Raw genomic sequence first — 20,576 nt, 5'->3', positions numbered from 1 at the left:
CTCCCTAGGACCTTACCATTAAGTGTATAAGTCCTGCTAAGATTTGCTTTCCTAATGCAGCACCACGCATTTATCTGAATTAAACTCCATCTGCCACTTCTCAGCCCATTGGCCCATCTGGTCGAGATCCTGTTGTAATCTGAGGTAACCCACTTTGCTGTCTACTATGCCTCTAATTTTGGTGTCATCTGCAAACTTACTAACTGTACCTCTTATGCTCACATCCAAATCATTTATATAAATGATGAAAAGTAGTGGCCGATCCTTGTGGCACTCCACTGGGCACAGGCCTCCAGTCTGAAAAACATCCCTCCACCACCATCACCGTCTATCTTCACCTTTGAGCCAGTTCTGTATCTAAATGGCTAGTTCTCCCTGTATTCCATGAGATCTAATCTTGCTAACCAGTCTCCCATGGGAAACCTTGTCGAACGCCTTACTGAAGTCCATATAGATCACATCTACCGCTTTGCCCTCATTAATCCTCTTTTTACTTCTTCAGCAAGCTTCATTTAAGGCAGGTTGTCTGATCATTATCACCTTTACAATGTCTAAGATCATGAAAGATGCAATACTAATGCATGTCTTATCATACTTAAAGTTGGTAAACTAATTTGCCAGGGATCAGCCACTAGAATGCAATCTTAGGAGGGAGAAAGCCTCTGGTACTCTGAGGACTAGGACAGAGAAATGGTACTTGAGTGAGAATCTTTCAAACATTCAAGGGATAAGACAGGATAAACATGGATGCATAAATGCACACAGTGGAGTAAATAAGGTTGGCGAATTGGGCAATATGACAAAGTCAGTGACATTTCAGTACAAAATCGGTTTAAAAAAGCAGGAAAGCAGTAGTAATTGTCATGCTTAATTTTCACACTGTACAGAAGCATTCAGTGGTATTCTCTAGGATCTGATATCAGAATTATTGCTTTCGTTTGAGTTGTATACTAAACAACATAAACTTGGGGATACAGGATTTAATGTCAAGGTCTGCATATAACATTTCCAAGTGTAAACAGTGTACAGACTTCAGAAAGACAACAATACTAAGGAAACGTACAACCATCTGGCAGATGAAATTTAAAGCAGCAAAGTGGGACATTTTGGTTGGTGGAATGCAGAGAGGCAATACAAAAATCAACAGGATAAACCTAATGGGGCTGCAGGAACAAAGTCAGCCAAGAGTACCTACAAATCACTTAAAGTGGCAGGGGAATTCGAGGAAACTTTAAAACAGCATTTTGGACCACTGACTTCATTAATAGAAGTGTATTTTTCCAAAAGAAAGTTAGGTTCAGTTTGTATAGAAAAAAAAACACTGGTTAGGTTTTAGTTGGAACATTGTTCATTTTTGTGAACTACCTTTTTAGAAGAATACCAGTCAGGCTTGCAGTGTGGCTCTTTTGCATGTGCTGGTAGCTGCAATATTAATACAAAGGGCTCTGCTCTTTGTGGGCAGAAAGGATACATACATGTCCTGTGCATGTTTCAACTCAAATAAGTGATAGCCATGGGCTGGCTCATTTTTCATTGCAATGCATTTACCACAGTCAAACTGCCTGGTTTAAATATCTAAACAGAGTTTGGCAGTTAAGGATCAGACATCATCAAACTACAGCATTCTCCACAGAAATGCCTCAAACAATCAGGGTTCACTTGACAACCAATCAACACTCTCAAAATATAGATAATATTTTCCATTTGGTATTTCATGAATTATTCTGATGAGAAAGAACTTGACAAAATGAGCATTTTCCCGAGGATACAAAAGTTAAGCAATTTGGTTGGAGGAGTGGGTGGAAATGGAATTTGCCAGATTCTGACAAAGAATTCCTTTCAGGAAGTTAAAATGTTCCATATCTGTACAGAATGAAAATCTATCCTCCAAATCATATTTCAATCCATCCAACCTCAGGTGATTTAAAAACTCTACAAGGTAGCTAGTCACAGGATCACATTTGCAAATTCCTTTATGATGAGATTTTTACCGCAACCCAAAGAGACACTGGCCATTTTGAGGCAGTCAACTACCCCTCGGATGTCATCTTTTAGCAGATTATAGAACAGAGTATTTGGACAATACTACATATAGTCATTGCCTATTCTGCCTGTGCAGCTCTTTCAGAGAACCATCCAGTGGTCCCATATGCCTACTTTTTATGCAATAGCCCTATAAATATTACCTTTTGATGTGTTTTGAATTCCTTTTTTGAAAGGTGCAATCTAATTTGTCTCCATTATGCTTATGAGAACATAATGGAATGAAAAATCCTTGTTAGCCCATTTGCCAAATAACTTAAATCCATGTCCTCTATAAAATATCATCCATCGCTTTGAATGTCTCCATTAAATCTTCCTTGATCCTTCTGTGTCCCAAAGATAACAATTTCAACGTCTCGCCACACAAGGTCTCACCGTTCGTACCATTTTAGCTATTGAACACCATTATCACCTCAATATCCTTTCTGAAGTGCTTTGTCTTGGGTAAAATGCTCCAACTGAAGCTGAACTGATTTAGAAAGGTTTAGAATAGCTTCCTTGCTTCAATGTGAATGACAGTGCTTGCAGCTCACTCAAAGAGCGTGTCAACTTGACGATGGCGCTGCGCTGCAGAAAGAGGAAAATCAAAACTAATTTGCCTCACAAACCCTGCTTCAGTTCCTTCCAACAGAAGCAATGCATTTGCCTGTTTGCAAACACAAGTGTCAATCAGACTGACATCTGGACCCATAACATCAGGCTCAAACAGCCATTCATTCATTCATTCATCTACATCATAGGCACACAATCTCAGAGGTTTGAATGATTGACAGTTTGTCTTTTACTGACAATTCTCCAGGTCTTAATAAAAGTTTCGCTCATATAATTAATAACAGAAAGCACATTTTGACAGAGGGGAACCTGCACAATTGACTTCAGCCCTGATGACAGTGTTTGAAAGATCTGAAATAAAACCTTGCAGCAGCTAACTCCATGAATGCCAAAGTTTATTTTTCCCCAGTTAGTGAGCAGTATTGTAGGATTACAGGCTATAAAAAGGGAAATTGTGGTGAAGAAAGAGTGAAAAGGAGAGGAGTTATCAGGACATGATCACACAAAGAGATTTCTTTTAACAAGTGGCACACATCAGTATGGTTTTTTTTTAAAAAGGGAATCATTTGTGATTTGATGGATAGTTTGCGTTCTCCAATTGCCAAGGAGGCAACTTCCAGAAGTCCGCATCTTCATTCCTTCTTTGCACAAACCCCATCTGCCAACAGCCTCTACCCTTTTTCAAGCTCCTCTAACTTATTTTCCAGTGCGTCAATTGCACAGAATTCCATCCTATTTGTCAAAACCATTGAAGACCTTTTCTCCCCATCTTAACTGAAAAATGTTCTCCATTCATGCAGAGGGTTGTGCGTGTATGGAATGAGCTGCCAGAGGAAGTAGCGGAGGCTTGAATAGCTGCAACATTTAAAAGGCATCTGGATGGGTGTTATGAATAGGAAGGCTTTAGAGGGATATGAGCCAAGTGCTGGCAAATGGGACTAGATTATTTTAGGATATCTGGTCGGCATGGACAAGTTGGACCAAAGATTCTGTTTCCATGCTGCACATCTCTATGACTCTATGAACCCCTGGTCTCAATGAATGCATTGATTCTTCAACCCAGGATCACTGTACTTCCACATCTACGATCAACCTTTCAGCCAAAGTGTTCACAGAGCCTTGCTGCTTCTTTATTACCACCAATCCCCATCTTTCATGAGGCCAGAATTGGTGGGATATTGAATTCTAAAACGATTGCATGGCTGAAGCAGGCTACATAGTTAGTTGGGGGCAATGACACAGTGCAATTACAACTCAAGGATGAGAATCAGATTTGAGGTTGTATTTGACCTAGATTCAACATAGCACACCAGTAAAAAGGTAAGAGATGTTTTGAAAGTTAGGATATGGATAGCAGGTTTTCAAAAAGAAGACAGCTATAATTCTTAGGGCTAAAGGGATCAAATAAAATGGGGGGAAAGCAGAAACAAATAGGATACTGAGTTGGGTGACCTGCCCTGATCAGACTGAATGGCTGAACAGGTTCCAAGGGCTGAATGGCCTATTTTTGTTCCTCATTTCTCTGTTTAGCAGATTTTCAGATAAACTGAAGATTATGGAGAGTATAACACTTTGAATATTTTTTATAAATATAAACACATCCACAAAGTGTTTGCAACTTTGAACGTGGGCAAGGGGCCTGCTTTGCAACTTATGCAACCACAATAACTTCACACATCTTTAATGGACATTCTTGTAATCACAATGCCTGGTTCATTCTTCTGAGTCAGAAGGTTGTGGGCTGAAGTCCTATTCTCCAGAGATATGAACACCCCAATGCAGTACTGAGGAAGTGCACTCTTTAGATGAGTGGTCTGCCCTTCCAAATGGTAGAAAGGATTCCTTGGTAATATTAAGAGAGAAGTGAGAGATCCTTCCCGGTGTCTGGGACAATTTTTATTTGCAACACCACAAATATCACAAAAAAATCTGCTTTAATTAAAACATTTTTCTTTTTGAAACATGGCCCTACACAAATCCACTGCCAGTGTCTATTCCTAAATTACAACAACGTACAACTGCACTTCAAATGTACTGAGTTGGCTATGGAAAGTTGTGTGGCAATGAAAAGTGTTATATAAATGCTAGCCTTTCTTTCTCTTTTGCTGTTTAAGATTGGACAAAATTTGGCAGGCTCAGCCACATTTCAGCAGGCAAAACAAGAAAAAAAAAGGGCCAAATCAAACAGGCGTTATTTTCACCTCACTGACAAGGTAAATGCTGGCACAAGCATATTTTTACCAAAGGGATAGAGTGTGGACTGGAAGAAACAAGGTGAGAGAGAGGCAAGGGGGTCACATTCAAAAATAGGACATTCAACAGAAAAGATCAATGACTTAAATCCATAGTCCCAGTCTCACAAAGAATCAATGCCTCTGGTAAAGTGAAAGAAAAAATGTTGCAGAAAGTTAACGGGCTAAAGAAAAAGACGACTTTAACAGGATGAGTTGCAAACACTTGCAGTTTAAACGGACACGTTAATCACTGTGACTGAATGGGAGACAAGCAGTACCCTCTTCTGCTTCCTCCAGTTTTTCAATCAATGGCCACGTGGAGGACAGAAACAGGAAAATACCCAAACAGGAAGGGAGTTGGCTACTCTTAAATCTAGATCTTTGAGGCAGTTCTTTGCCTGAATATACTGACAGGGGAAAACAAACACTGAAGTGCAGACTGGTTTAATAAGTTCCAATTTTCCCCTTACATGAATTTCCAAGGTCAGGTGAGGTGGCCATGCTAAAGTGTCCATAGTGTTAGGTGCACTAGTCAGAGGGAAATGGGTCTGTATGTGTTACACTTTAGAGGGTCGGTGTGGACTTGTTGGGCAAATGGCCTGTTTCCACACTGTAGGGAATCAACCTAATCTTCTGGTATCACTCGGTATGGTTCAACTTGCCTCAAGTGCAGAGTGGTCCCCACCCCACCCAACCCTGGCTGCTCACAAATGCCATGATGGAAGCTGGCACCAGACCACTGGATTCAACATATAGTTATGGCAGGCTGACCAGATAACATGCAATGAAGGCTGGCATTCAGGGCAGCTTATGGGTCACTTTGTCCACATGCTGCAGATAGACTCTCAAAGCCGTTAGGAAAGGAATTCCAGGATTTTGACTCAGTGATGTAAGTAATATATTTCCAAGTCGGGGGGGTGAGTGGATTGGAGGAGAACTTGCAGAACGTGGTGTTCCTATGTATCTGGTGCCCTTGTCCTTCCAGATGGAAGTGGTTGAGAGTTTGGAAGGTAAAGCATAAGGAAGTTTGTGAATTTCTGCAGTGCATCTTGCAGTTTTTAAAAATTCATTTGTGGGACTTGGGTGTTGCTGGCTGGCCAGCATTGATAGCCCATCCCTATTTGCTCTTGAGAAGGTGGTGGTGAACTGCCCATTTTCAAGGGCAGTTGAGAGTCAACCACATTGCTGTAGCGCTGGAGTCACATGTAGGCCAGACGAGGTAAGGATGGCAGATTTCCTTCCCTAAAGGACATTAATGAACCAGGTGGGTTTTTCCAACAATCGACAATGTTTCATGGTTATCTATCGACTCTTAATTCCAGATTTTTTAAAAACTGAATTCAAATTCCGTCATCTGCCGAGGTGGGATTCGAACCCAGGTCCTCAGAATATTATTCTGGGTTTCTGGATTAATAGTTGAACGATAATACCACGATGGTACGCACTGCTGTTACTCAGTGTCATTGGTGGAAGGAGTGGATGCTTATGGATGTGGTGCCAATCAAGTGGGTTGCTTTGTCCTGGATGATGTCAAGCTTCTTCAGTGTTATTGGAACTGCATCTATCCAGGCAAGTGGAAAGTATTCCGTCATACTCCAGATTTGTCTTGTAAATGGTGGACAGGCTTTAGGGAGTTAGATGGTGAGTTACTCAGCACAGTACTGTACCTCCTTGCCTCTGACCTGCCCCTGTAACCACTGTGTTTATGTGGTGAGTCCAGTTGAGTTTCTAGTCAATGGTAACCCCAGGGATGTTGAAAGTGGGGGGGGGGGTTTCGTTGATGGTAACACCACTGAATGTCAAGGGGGCAGTGGTTAGATTGTCTCTTGTCGGAGATAAGCATTTGTATGCTGCAAATGTTACTTGCCACTTGCTAGCACAAACCTGGATATTACCCAGATCTTGTTGTATTTGAACATGGACTGCTTCAGTATTGGATAAGTCATAAATGAAGTTGAACATTGTGTGATCATTGGGATATATCTCTACTTCTGACCTTATGATACAGGGATTGATTGATAAAACAGCTGAAGGTGGTTGGCAAAGACAGTACCCTGATGAACTCCTGCAGAGCTGTCCTTGACCTGAGATGATTGACCTCCATCAACCACCATCTTTCTATGAGCCAAGTAGGACTCCAATCAGTAGAGACTTTGCTCCCTGATACTCATTGATTCTAGTTTTAAGAAGGCTCCTTGATGCTGCACTCGGTCAAATGTGGCCTTGATGTCAAGATCTGTCACACTCACCTTCCCTCTGGAATTCAGCTCTTTTGTCCATGTTTGAACCAAGGCATTAATGAGGTCAGGGGTTTAGTGGCTGTGGCGGAACCCAAACTGGGTTAAATTACTGTGTTGCCTCAATATCACATCTGGCTCTTTCTTACACTATTTGAGAGCCCAGGGGGAGAAAGTTGATAGAGAGGGAGGTGGCAGTCAAACTGCAGTGTGGCTTACAGAGAGAGTAGTCTCAGCAGCTACCATAACCATCGAAAGGATTTCGCCTCTTCATGTGACACTGGTGCCTGATGACTGCCGGGAACATTCAATTCAAAAACATGAGGCTGGAACCATTAACTCTTACTTCTCTCTGCTTGGACGCTGTCTGGCCGCCTAAATGGCTCCAGAATTTTGTTTTAAAATCAATATTTTGGCTTGGACCCTTCCGCTCTGTGCTATCACCGAGTGGTTGTACCTCACGCGGTTCTTACTGGGTGGAATAAACAACATCTGCATCGTGCAGGATATACAAACATCAGGCGCAAGAGAAGCTTTCTCCTGAGCAACGCAAGGAGAAGACCTGAGAAAATCAGCACGCCTCGTTAATTTGTACTTCAGACTTTTTTTTGCAATATTTCCTTTGCAATAGCTTCTCTTACACAGATTAATCTCCTCCTGAGTCCTTTTATGGTGATTAAAGAGAGAGTTTCCTCGCATTAAAAAAATTAATACACAGAATCATTGTTTATAAAACGTCTAAATGAGGTTCTGCTCACTACACGTTCACGACAAGGGGAGAGGCAAGTCCCAGACAGCACTCAGGAACAGGGCAGTACAAACAGCCGCTGCCAGCTGCCCTTTCTAACTGCTGCACGCTAACACGCAGACAAGTTCACACCTTGGACAACATCGAGAGCCTGCTTCCTGCACCAGCTCACACGAAACAAAACCTATTTTCTTCAGTGTCGCATGGAAACTGTCATTAGCTGGCGCGCCTCAAGTAAAATGCAACAGGAATTTACAAATGTTACTATTTGCACAGGATCCATTGGAATAATATACCGCCGGTTCAATACCATCCTGTCCTTTTGGTAAAGAGTCTCACTCCAAGTGTCGCCCCCTTTGGAATTCTACACGATATTCAGTGGGGTTCCATAGAAAGTGATGAATGAAACTTAAAGACCTCCATTCTATACTTTATGTGTTTGCATTGGGACTAATTTCACTCAAAAGAAACACACCAGTCTCTCTTTAAACCTCACTGTCAGTTTACATCTTTAGCACCGAGTGTGTCGACGATCGAAGGCATTCCCACTGGGAAGAAGCCCAGGGTGTAAAGAAGGGATCTCAGCCTCTATTGCCACATCGAATGGACGCTTTTACTCCTTAAAATTTGCCTTTTGGGCCATTTTCTCCACCCCTTCCAAAAAAAAAGGAAACTTCAGCAACTTTTCAGGACTGATAGAGTGACCAGTATTTGTGGGGAGGCAGTCACGCTCCCTATGGGTTAGATTTCAACACAGTATTTTACCTGAAGGAATGCATCGCCCCAAGTAGCGGAAAGAGACGGGGTTTCGGAGCACGGGTGAGGGGGTTGGGGCGCTGTGGTAGTGCCCCTATCTCTGGGACTGGGGTCCGGGTTCAACTTCTCCAGACTGGGTCTGGCTGAGAGCAACCTGTTCCTCAGATGCTGGATTCAGGGAAGTTTCTGAAACCAAGTCCCTTTTCTGGACCCCCTCAGCAGCTCAGGCCCCTTCACTGAGCGCCGTTCAGTCCAACAACAACAAATTGTATTCCTTACAGAGCGCCTTGGGTTCAAAATGTACACGGGCGCGACAGAACGTGCAGACTGAATTTTCCCTTTACATCTCCCGCACTTATTCATATATCAGCATGTATGAATTTTTAAAAAGTTGCCTTTAAATGACCATCGCCTGCTTCATATTGATTCTGAAGTTTAAACAAAACGGTTCAGAGCTGGTCTGGTGTTAATACAGAGGTATCAAGACAGACAACTTTATGACATCCCCAAGCTTTACTCTAACCCACTTTCTCTCCCCTCTCCATCAACATGTCATTCTCTCCTTATTATACAACTGGTACTGGGCACAGACACTCCTAGAAAGGGACATCAAGCAAGTTCCACATTCTCACACTCTCTCATCAACTGATGGGAAGTTTGGAACCTCTCATCTTTCTGGTTCCAGGCTTTCCTTCACTGGGCTACATTTTCTCGCTAACTACTCCTGTGAATCCCCTTTCACTGTTTTCAACTTTCTCCCTCTCCACAACGTTAAGACCCAGGTCGTCATCCACCTGTCATAATTCCGGAGTGCCCAACTATACAGAATTAAGAAAAAAAAGTCGATTCAAACTTGCCCGAAGCAGAGCTCGGAGAGCTGTGGGTGTGTCAACAAGAAACAACGCTCGATCCGAACTCTGCAAGAATTCCTCCGTCAGCCAGAGATGGGTTTGAAAACAAGCTGCACGAATGTGAGAGCGGTCCTCTTCCGCACAGTGTGTCGATTCTGGGCGATAGAATTAGATGCACCGAATCCACATGTTTCAAAAGTCGAAGTAAGTGTTCAAAAGGAGGAACCGAGCATCTCAGGGAGACCCGCTGCCTTAGTTCAGCCGGAGCTCTACCGGGCTGCTAACTCACCTGAGAAACTTCATACAGGAGTCTGTAGTGTTCGTCTCTCTTCTGCAAAGTGCACAAACTGCAGCCCATTCTGAGTCAGCGGCGACCACGTTGCCCAAAGCTGAGGGAGGGGAGAGGGGAAATTCTAGACCCTGTCTGTTGTCTCTCATCAGTCACAAGGAACAGGCATTTGGCTGGGGAGTGTGTGTGTTTGTCTGTGTGTGTGTGTGGGAAGAGGTTGGGAGAGGAGAGGGAGAAGGAATGAGCATGAAGGATTCGTCCTCGTTTCCTTCTCAGTATCTCTCTCAACAGTTTTTGATTCAGTTCAAAGCAACACACACACTCCCCCTGCCTCTGCCTCGGTGCACATGACTACACAGATTCCAGCTCATGCATATGGATGAGGGCTTCATTGATTATTTATAACACGTCCTGATCGTAGGGAAAGAGAACCTTTCAGCTCAAATGACAGATGAAGATTCGCTAATTGGGAAGCAAATATATTGGTGTACAAATTCAAGCCGCCTCCCCACAAGCATCATTTTTTGGTCGCTCCAACTGTATTATGAAATGCTGCTCAACCAAAAACAAAATCGTGAAACTAAGCAAGGCACGTTTTCAAAAGTGAGCCAAGTCTATTCTAAGAATTTACACACGTTAAAATGCATGCAAAGTCCCACATGTCACAACCCCGCGGGTTAAGTCAGTTTTGGGAATTCCTGCCAGGAATTGGGTCACAGTAAAAGCTGTTAAACGTCTTATTTTTTTTTTAAAAAGCGTGTCGACAAAAATTCACTGGTTGTGAGCATCAAAAAGCCCAGGGAAGAAGGGATGGGTAAAATGTGCGGGCACCGTTTTTCTCTCCTGGTGTCCGTGCAAAGGTTTTTTTTTAAATGTTAAAAGTGACTCCGTGATGTTTTCTTAATTACATCCAAATTGGTTTCACGTCTAGTGACACCTACCCACCGCAAAATACCAAAAGAGGCAAGTACATCCAGGATCATCTGTTGCCCTCACCCTGGGATATAATTATCTTGTTTCCTGGGTCTCCCCTTCATCTCTCTGAACTGTCTTCAAGCGAGCCGAAAGATGATTTACGTGGAAACATAATCATTTGACATGTCCTGTGACGAGCCTCGCCTCGCCGGCTCTCTGCCAATGACACTGTCCCCAGTGAAGTTTTACTAATTGCAGATGATACGGATTAAAGTTGATCCACTTGGCAGCCTCTGCCAGTGTGCCATTTACACTCCAGGCCAACTTCACAGTGTTGTTCAGACTGTGAATATAAGCTGCCTCTCTTCTACAGGGTCGTGGCCAGTGTTCTTGGCTCGCATAGCTTTCTGTGAGCTCAGCCAGTACAAAGCATGAAGTACCCTCCCCACTGAAGTGAGGGTGGGCAAATCATGGTAAAAGGGGAGCAGGATTAGTACAAAGTGTCTCCTCATGGGTAAGAAACACAACGGTGGGATCGGGGTGTGGGATTTAATGAAGGGCAAACTGCAGCATTGCACCCATTGGAGAAATGCAGGGTGAAGTGCACAGTAACATTGGAAGGGGAGACCAAGTGGGAATGTCACATGTGGATTGGGCAGAAAGGAGGAATATGCCCAGTGAAACAGGGATGAGTGCCCACTGGAGGCCAAGGAAGAATCTAGTATTGTGCCACTGGGAGAAGTTGTCCCACTTGGAAGTGGGAGGGCCTGTGACAGGGTGGTCCCTGAAAAAGAAAGTGAAGTGACTGATTTGAGAAGGGACAGTTCAGTTAGAATGCAATTTGAGAGAACGTTGAGTATATCTACTGCTTCAGGGACGCATTGTGCATCTACATCACACCTGGTACTTTTTGAGTTGTCAGGTCTCTGGGAAATAAGCCATTTTTTAAAAAAATGAATCGAATTGTCTGTTGTTGATTTTTGTTGGATGACAAGAACAAATGCTCTGACTAATGTGACCATGATAAAACGATAATACATCTGTACAAGTCTTCCACCTATATATCGTAGATAAGACACCAAGATATCCTAATGTCTTTTACAACAAATTAGGCACATTTGAAGTAAATAATTATTTTCATGTTGGAAAGAGGACACTTAACTCATGGGAGAAAGTGAGGACTGCAGATGCTGGAGAGTCAGAGTCAAAAAGTGTAGTGCTGGAAAAACACAGCCGGCCAGGCAGCATCTGAGAAGAAGGAGAATCGATGTTTCAAGCATTAGCTCTTCTCATGTACATTAAGGTTCACAATAAGCAATGTGGGAATCACCAGGCAATCTGTAACAGGATAAATATTGGCAAGAACACCTTGCTCCTCTTTTACATACATCTGACAGGGAACTCAGGGCTTCAGGTACATCATTGCATGAAAATCAGCACCTCAGTGTGCAGCACTCCCTCAGATTTCATTTACTCGTGGGATGTGGGTGTTGCTAACTGGCCAGCGTTTATTGCCCATGTCTGGTTGCCCTTGAGAAGGTGGTGGTGAGCTGCCTTCTTGAACGGCTGCAGTCCACCTGCCGTAGATTGACCAACAATGCCCATAGGGAGGAAATTCCAGGATTTTGACATTGGAGGAATAACAAGTGAGAGTGATAAATGGCTCTAAGGGGAACTTGCAATAAGTTGGAATATCAGCATAAATCTTGTGCCCACAGTGGGATTTGAACCCACAAGACTTCAGTTTGTAGCATTTTGATAATTATATTTAAAGAACAAATAGCACACAAATATTTTAAATCCAAATAGTGGATGACAAATGACTGTTTCCCAACCTCGGCCCTTTTGTGCTTTGTAACCTTGGTTACATTGGAGTTGATGGTATGGATCTGGTGGAATTATACATCATATATGAAAGTGCTTCGATCAGTCAAGACTATAATGTGTGCAAGCCAATCTAAATGTTGGTAATTTGGTAACTTTTAACAAGTACTTCAAACTACTGATAACGTTCCACAATCTTTCCTCTTAATTCAGATAACAATGGGTGCAGGAAGCTTTATACATGTACTAATTTGCAGTGACAGGAAGTCAATGAGCTTCAAACTGTAGATTTTGAAGTCAATTGTAGATATGGAAAGTCCCCAGCACCTGCAGACATTTACACAGCAGATGTCAATTCACTTTACCACCACATAAGAAGCTGCTTTTATTTTCCTCCTTTTTCCTTAGGCTGCTTGCCTCTTCATCCCATTTCAATTCACTTTGTACTTGATACATTCTTTGGCTGTTATGTGAATTTGGAAGGCTGTCTCCTGGCAATGGAGGTGGTTCATTAAAAAGTGACCGAAAACTCTGCTCCCAGGTTCTGAAACTGCGAAATATGTGAATTGAATGTGAGTTGCACCTTTTCTAACAGATCAAATGTATAATTGCCCCCCTGTGCCATCAGGGGACTGCATCATGGAAGGACCTATTGGAGCCCTCTGTCCCATTTAACATTGTTGGCAGGTGTTCTCTAAGTCATATGGCCCAGGATGCCCCAAGTTTATTTCATGGCATATGGGAAGACACCTGTGGAAGTAGCTGAAACAAACATTTGTGCTCCCAAGTTGGACCGGTTGATGGAGTGGGGAGGTGGGATCAAGCAGTATCCCACTCCTAATTACTCTCCAGCCACTCTATGGATTTTGGGACTCCACATGAAAACCACAGGCCTGGACATTATCACAGGATCACAACACTCCCTGGATGGTGTGGAACTTTCAGACAGCTACCAAGGAAGAAGGAACTGAGGATCTATTAAAGTGAGCTTGTTTGGAGCAGGAGTTAATCTGTGCTGGAATATAGGCATTACCTTAGTCTGATCTAGCTCCCCTCAATCACATTCTTTTATCCTCCACACCTGCTTAACATCTGCCAGGCACCAGGTAAGCAGCTGCTGTCATCTGGAGATGCCTGATGCCAACCTCACCTTTAGTCCAATTAGGGAAGTTGGATTGTAAACTAATATCTCCAGAGCACTTGGTCACAACACAGGCTCGTGACCTGGAACTTATCCCAGTGTCAGGTTCCTGAACCTACTTTGGAAATCTGGCCCTGGCCAGCCAGATGTTGGATGGGGATAGGAATGGCCTCATTTCTCCTTATCCCATGGTTAAATAGAGAGTATTCATATGCTTCACAAACAGGGGAGCTAACTGAAAAACACTTGGAACTGTTATAGCTGAATATAGATTTGGCATCTGAGGAAAATACAGAGAATTCTAACTTCTCCCTGCAGTTTGATTTTTACAGACAGTATTTCTGGAGATGTGTTTCCTTCTAAATAAAGCAAAAATCCCCAAATTCCACCTATGGGATCACACTTTGTGATTAATAAACACAACTACTTGTTTCTTTTTTTAGTCTCTCTGTACAATTTGCTATGATTGCTGCTGCACCCCTTCTCTCTCCATCACTCTACTTCCTCCTAAACGGAGACTGAATAGAATTAGATGGTCTGCCCTAATGAAATTCAATGGTGCTCTATTTCAGATAGAAGATAACCAGTGTTCTCCTCGCCCTCGTCCCTTGGGGTTCAGTGAGTTTATCGCATGGATAATTGACCATTCAAAGTTGAAAGACCCCAAGGCTGACCTGTTCTGAGTTATACAATCCCAGTCAACAGTGGGGGAGGGAGAGATCTTCAATGTACCCGAGTTGGAGAAAGGGGAGAAAAAACTATGTTATATGGAATTCTTACTTGTGATTGCTACACAGCCTTTGCTCAGTTTCACCTCAGAGTCACATGGTTAGCAATGTCAAATCCTATTTCAGAGACCTGAATGTATGATCTCAGTTGACAGTGCACTGCAGTATTGAGAGAATGCTGCATGGTAAGAACTGCCATTTTTCAATATATGAGGTTAAATTGAGATCCCCATCTTTCTTCAAAATTTGAAGAGAATGAGTCTGCTTGAAAATGATCAGGGGAGCTATCAGTGGTAGCATGGGTAATATTTATCCCTCAAATCACATCAAAAAATGGGTAGTCATGTATTGCATTGTTGTTTGGTGTGGAAATATTCATAATCACAGAAGCCTTCCAGTGCAGAAAGAGAGTACTCAACTCATCATGTCTACACCAACCCTTCAAATGAGCATCATTACTTAATGCCATTGTTTCTTCTCCAATTCCTTACACATTATTTTTATATAATGCCCTCCTGATTGCCTCCACTATTCTTACAAGTAGAGCATTCCATATCCTAACTACTCAGAATGAAAACATTTTTTTCCCTCACATCACCCTTGCTTCCTTTGAAAATTGCTTCAAATCTGTGCCCTCTTGTTCTTGTTCCTTTCACAAATGGAAACAGCTTCTCCCTAACTACTCTATCCAGCACCCCCTCCCCTCCTCCATGATTCTGAAAACAGCTATTCGATTGCCTCTTGGCCTTCTCTTCGAGGAAGCCAGTCCTAACTTCTTTTATCTATCCTTATAACTGAAATATCTCATCCCTGGAATTGGTTTCTTTCCAACAGTGACACAGTTTCTAAAATACTTATGTGGCTGTAAGAAGATTTTTGGGATATCCTTAGATTCTCTTCCATTTATGTATTGCCACCTGAGGTTTAATCCAACAGTTAGTGAAGATGTAACATTGATACTAATAGGTCATCAGCTTCATTGCAGGCTGTGGGTGGCTGTTGCAAAACGGCCGAACCGAATTTACTTGTCATCAAAGTACAGCAGCTTAGCTGAACATCCTGTCCCCAGCTGTAGAACATGCTATAGATGTTGTATGCTTGTCAGCTTTCATCTTTTTCAATGATACCACAATAACGTAAGTGACAGAAAATACTGCAATAGTGCATGTTAATTCTGATTCCAATCATTTCATGAAAGCTCATCATAAACAGGACTGACAGTTTTCGCCATCACTTCAGGTTGAGTCCATTCATGTCTAAAATGTGCAATCTATCACCGTTGGTGGCTAATTTCTACAAATGTCATACTTTATGAGATCTGCTCTGGTAATTTTAAGTTGGCATTCAAATAATTCTTCCTCAGTGACTGGGTATCACCAAGTGTGCAAACTTGCAAGATGAAGGTTCAACTATCAGCCCTCCATTGCCACAAGTATCCTTTTCTACCTGGACAGATGAGAGTGCGTTGCACCAGGAAGAAAATGGAAATGTTTAGCTAAAATATGCTAGGAGGTAAGTTACCACTTCAGAGCAGGAACAACATGGACTGTCCCATCAGAGAAACTGGCATTCATTAACAGTGAAGAATTTGAATCTCTTCTGTAGTTTTCATGAGATTGTGTGCCACTGATGTTGGGGGTGTCAGGAGGAGGATTGCTGAGAAATCCATGGGATCTGCCTTGACCTTTGTTGCTCTAACTTAGTACAGCCAAGTTTATTGCTTGTTCAAAATTTTGAAAACTTGCAGCTTTATTTATGTACCTGAGATTTCCCACTGCGCAAACATTTTTAAAAAATAGTTGCTATCTTAACTTTGGTGGTCTGGTCCAGGATAATATCAGTTGTTAAGAGTGCTTATTTGAAATTTGACAAATTATTGCATTTGTCCTGATGAACACAAGACAAAAAGATTTGGCAACTTGTCTGTTTTTACTCCAAAAATGTTCAAGCTCTGTACTAGGGATAAACTAATTCAGCGAGTAGGAATACATTCCACAATCAACTTCTAGATTTCAAAATATAGTCGGTTCTGCTATAATGTATGTTTCTTCAACGCGAAGAATTTAAACCATTATTCTTCCCAGTGTTCCTGGACTCTCTCAAATACCATGGGCGGCACCGTGGGCGGCACGGTGGCACAGTGGTTAGCACTGCTGCCTCACAGCGCCAGAGACCCGGGTTCAATTCCCGCCTCAGGCGACTGACTGTGTGGAGTTTGCACATTCTCCCCATGTCTGCGTGGGTTTCCTCCGGGTGCTCCGGTTTCCTCCCACAGTCCAAAGATGTGCAGGTCAGGTGAATTGGCCATGCTAAATTTCCCCTAGTGTTAGGTAAGGGGTAGATGTAGGGGTATGGGTGGGTTGCGCTTCGGCGGGGCAGTGTGGACTTGTTGGGCCGAAGGGCCTGTTTCCACACTGTAAGTAATCTAATCTAATCTAACCACTGTTTGATGTTGCGTGAAGTGATAGCCTCGTGGTATTATCACTGGATTATTAATTCAGAGACCCAGTTAATGTTTGAAACTAGAATTAGGGGAATAGCCTCAAAATAAGGGTGAGAGGATTTATGACTGAGTTGATGAGGCACCTCTTCACCCAAAGCTATGGTGCAATAGCTGCGCCATTCTCTGCCCAGTAAAGCAGCTGAGGCTACCTCACTGAATGCTTTTAAGGCAAAGGTAGATAATTTTTTCAACAGTAATTAAGAGTTATGGTGAACGTTCAGGTAAGTGGAGCTGAGTCCACAAAAACATCAGCCATGATCTAATTGAAAGGTCCAGCAGGGTCTAGAGGCCAGATGGCCTTCTCCTGCTCCTATTTCTTATTTTGCAAGAAGGTGAAATGTAATTTGGCAGTGACTATACTTCATAAGTATATAATTGGTTGTGACACACTTTGGAAAGTCCTTAAGCATGAACACTGCTAGATATATGCAAGTCTTTCTCTCAAGTGACAGACACTGCACTTGTAAATCAGCAGAACTTGCCTCTCTCCTCACTGAAAACTGTTTGTGTTTCTGCACAACGAGATGTCAGCATCGAGTCACTTGGATTTTCCTGCTGGTGAAAGGGATTCTGAAGTCAAGCCACTGGCCTCCTGCTATGTTATCAAGCAAATGATAATGTCAAACGCTGCTGCACCTGCTTTCAAACAGACTGTCAGGTTAAAAAAAAACTATCATGTGCCCTGACTGGCCCGGTCTTTGGTTACCTTACCTTCTGTGCAGTATTAAAAATCGTGTTATTGGATCTGACTCTTCCTCACGACAGGCTGCTATCACATTGCTGAGCCAGCTGTCTGAGGGACACACAGGTCTGGATGATGATGACCCCACCCATTGTTCTGGGAAAGACCAAGTCCCAACACACTGCACTGTCAGGGAGAGAGGAGTCAGCGCCAGCTGTTACATCATTGTACAGGTACTTTAAAGATTACAACACAATACTGCACTGGGTTAGCACTGAGAATTCTGGACTCTAAGCGCTGTCTCATAACAATACTCACACAGGCCTATTGCAAACCACAGGAGACAGCAATTCGATTCTGCAGTCTAAATGAAATTAATCTTATGTCATCAATGAAACTTCCATTAACTAGACTTTTGATTGAAATGAACTGTGATATTGTTCAGATGTACTGTGAGAAACAGCCCGGTGGGTTCAACTCTATTTCATTACTTCCTGCTCTATTGATTCTTATTTGGTTCTGTTTTTCAAGATCTCAAAATAAAAATCAGGCAGAACTGGTGAGCCTGTTTCTCAGAGAGTTGCATATTGGTCTCCTCTCCATTTCTTTCTGCACTGGTCCTGTTTTCTTTCACATTGATAGCTGGGATGACTTCTTTCCCAGCTGCTAAGATTCCACTCTGTGGCTAGAAAGCATGGCTAGTCAATTCTGGCTCTTCAAGCCCATCACATTCCGAGTCAAGCTTCTTACACCTTTCCCCTTCACTGCCCCATCCTCCCCAGCCATCAGCCATTTACTCATTTGCTCAGGTGATATACACATGGTTGTGCCAATGCAGAAATGTCAACAAAGAAAATGAAACAGAGGAACATTATTCTGACAGGAAGGTCGAAGTCTGTTAACCCAATGACATCCAAATTGGTGAGGTGATCCCAGTTTCAACTAGTAGCATTGGCACAGCACTGAATTTTGTGACACAACATTACTTTTGTTCTTTCAGAGCTGACAAGATTTGAAGGACAAAATGGCCTCCTTTTAAGCTGGATCATTCTAGTCTACGATTCTATCACTGTCACAACATATTGCTGCAGACATTATGGCCACTGATGCCAATCTCTGAATTTGGTTTTGGTCAGCCAATTATCTGATGCTCGCTGTAGTTGCGTGAATCCTAATGAACCTACAATTTCACTTTGCTCAATGGGCTACTTTAATCCAGAGAGGTTGAGTCCACGTTCTTGATGGAACCAAGACTAAGAATGCTTCAAGTGAGTAAAAGGTATCTGCAGTTTAAATAGCTAAAACAATACAGCCTGCCAGCGAGGTAGTTATTCTACTGCCAATTCATTCCATTCAGGAAGAATTTTAGAGTCAGTTCCCACCCTCCTCTTCCCCATTCCATGGCTGAGTCCAGCTGGCCAATGTTACCTCGGTTTACTGTTCAGGTTGACGATACCTGTGCTCTCTTGCTCCCGTTGTCACAGCAGCTAGGAGTCGTCTACATGTCAAATACAACTGAGCCATGATTCCTGCATTCAGTGACCCTGATTGCATCAGCCTAGTTATTGTGATGATCTTACAACAACAGCAGCCAAACTTGCCAGGATTATGAATTAGAAAATGAAGGTTACAATGAATGGCAATTTGGGTGAAATGTCAGAGCTAATGGTCCTGGTGGAAGCCAGTCCCTTTCATAAGATGCCAGAGGATACATGGACTCTGTTCTTGATTCACTGACACCGACAGTTATAAGGGGAAAGTGAGGACTGCAGTTGCTGGAGACCAGAGTTGAGAAGTGTGGTACTGGAAAAACACAGCAGGCCAGGCAGCATCCGAGGAGCAGGATATTCAGCAATTCCTCATCAAGTGAGGACAAGGGCAGCTTTGGTAATTAGCTATTTTAATCCACAGTTGTATCGCCTAAGCGGGATAGAGGTGTCAGTTTGGACAGGCCTGTTTCCACACTGTAGGGAATCATAAAAATAATAAATAATAAAGAAATAGAAGATGGCTACAGAACCAAGCACCATTGGGAAATGCAAATCAAACAAAGAAAACATTTAAAAATGGGAAAATTAGAAACAAAAACAGAAAATACTCGGAGATATGGAAGAGACCAGTTAGAGAAGAGGAAAAATAAAGCTGAATATTTGGCTCTTAGATGTTCTCACTCCCATAAGGTGTTTATCCCCAAATGCTCTTATATTTCAGCTTCTAATGGGCTTTTCCATGCATTTTCTGCTTCACTGCAAACCTAATTCAATGAGAGACTTGCAGGACGTGCAACTTCCAATCCAGTTCTCGCCTGAAGCAAAGCAGAGATTTTTTTTGTAAACTCAAGGCAGACCACCAACATATGCAATAGATGAAGACTTTCCCACACAAACTAATTCAATAGGCATATGCCAAAAATGGAAACATCAACTGCTTTGTAACATATTCAGTTTATCAGACAGGAAAATTTGTTGCTTACTCTGGTAAGAAAGCAAAGTCAATCTTTATTACTGTGATATCGTGATGACATTTTTTTTATTTCCTTGGTTCTACCTTTGACAGAATTTGTCAACAAAATACAGTCATAAATATATCTTGCAACACAGTAATATTAGGAATAGCAGTGAACCATTCAGCCCCACAAGACTGCTCTGCCCTTCAATTAGACGATGGCAGAAACATACCAAACTCAATTTTTATGCCAATGTTTCATTTTCCTTAGAAATCCTATTGTGTGGAAGCAGACCACTCAGCCCATCAAGTTCACACCAGCCTTCTGAACAGAATCACATCCAGGCCCACCCCACTACCCAATCCCTGCAACCCTGCGTTTCCCATGGCTAATCCACTGAGCTTGCACATCCCTGAAAACCAGAGCCAATCCACCTAACCTGCACATCTTTGGACTCTGGGAGAACACCCATACAGACACGGGGAGAATGTGCAAAGTCAACCAAGGCTGAAATCGAACCTGGCTCCCTGGTTCTGTGAGGCAGCAGTGCCTTGATGTCTTATCAGCAAAAAAAAATCAATCTCAGTCTTGGATGTTCCAAACTGCACGCTTTATCAGTGCTGGTCT

At 42.6% G+C, this 20,576-nt stretch overlaps 1 protein-coding gene across 3 annotated transcripts in view; it reads right to left on the bottom strand.

Annotated features, from left to right (window-relative positions):
• Window positions 1-20,576, bottom strand: part of pdzrn4 (PDZ domain containing ring finger 4) — a 478,752-nt gene that overhangs the window by 121,643 nt on the left and 336,533 nt on the right. Inside the window, exon 1 of one of the 3 annotated variants that reach the window (XM_043709046.1) lies at window positions 9,711-10,064. The exons of the other annotated variants lie outside the window; for them this stretch is intronic. Within the exon in view, the coding sequence (XP_043564981.1) occupies window positions 9,711-9,779 (69 nt within the window). The 5' untranslated portion in view covers window positions 9,780-10,064. Of the gene's footprint in view, window positions 1-9,710; window positions 10,065-20,576 lie in introns of those variants that run through there. 3 annotated transcript variants of the gene reach the window in all.

The sequence above is a fragment of the Chiloscyllium plagiosum genome, chromosome 19 (genome assembly GCF_004010195.1).
Source record: "Chiloscyllium plagiosum isolate BGI_BamShark_2017 chromosome 19, ASM401019v2, whole genome shotgun sequence".
NCBI classification, from domain to species: domain Eukaryota; kingdom Metazoa; phylum Chordata; class Chondrichthyes; order Orectolobiformes; family Hemiscylliidae; genus Chiloscyllium; species Chiloscyllium plagiosum.
This window is presented reverse-complemented; position numbering and strand designations above follow the sequence as displayed.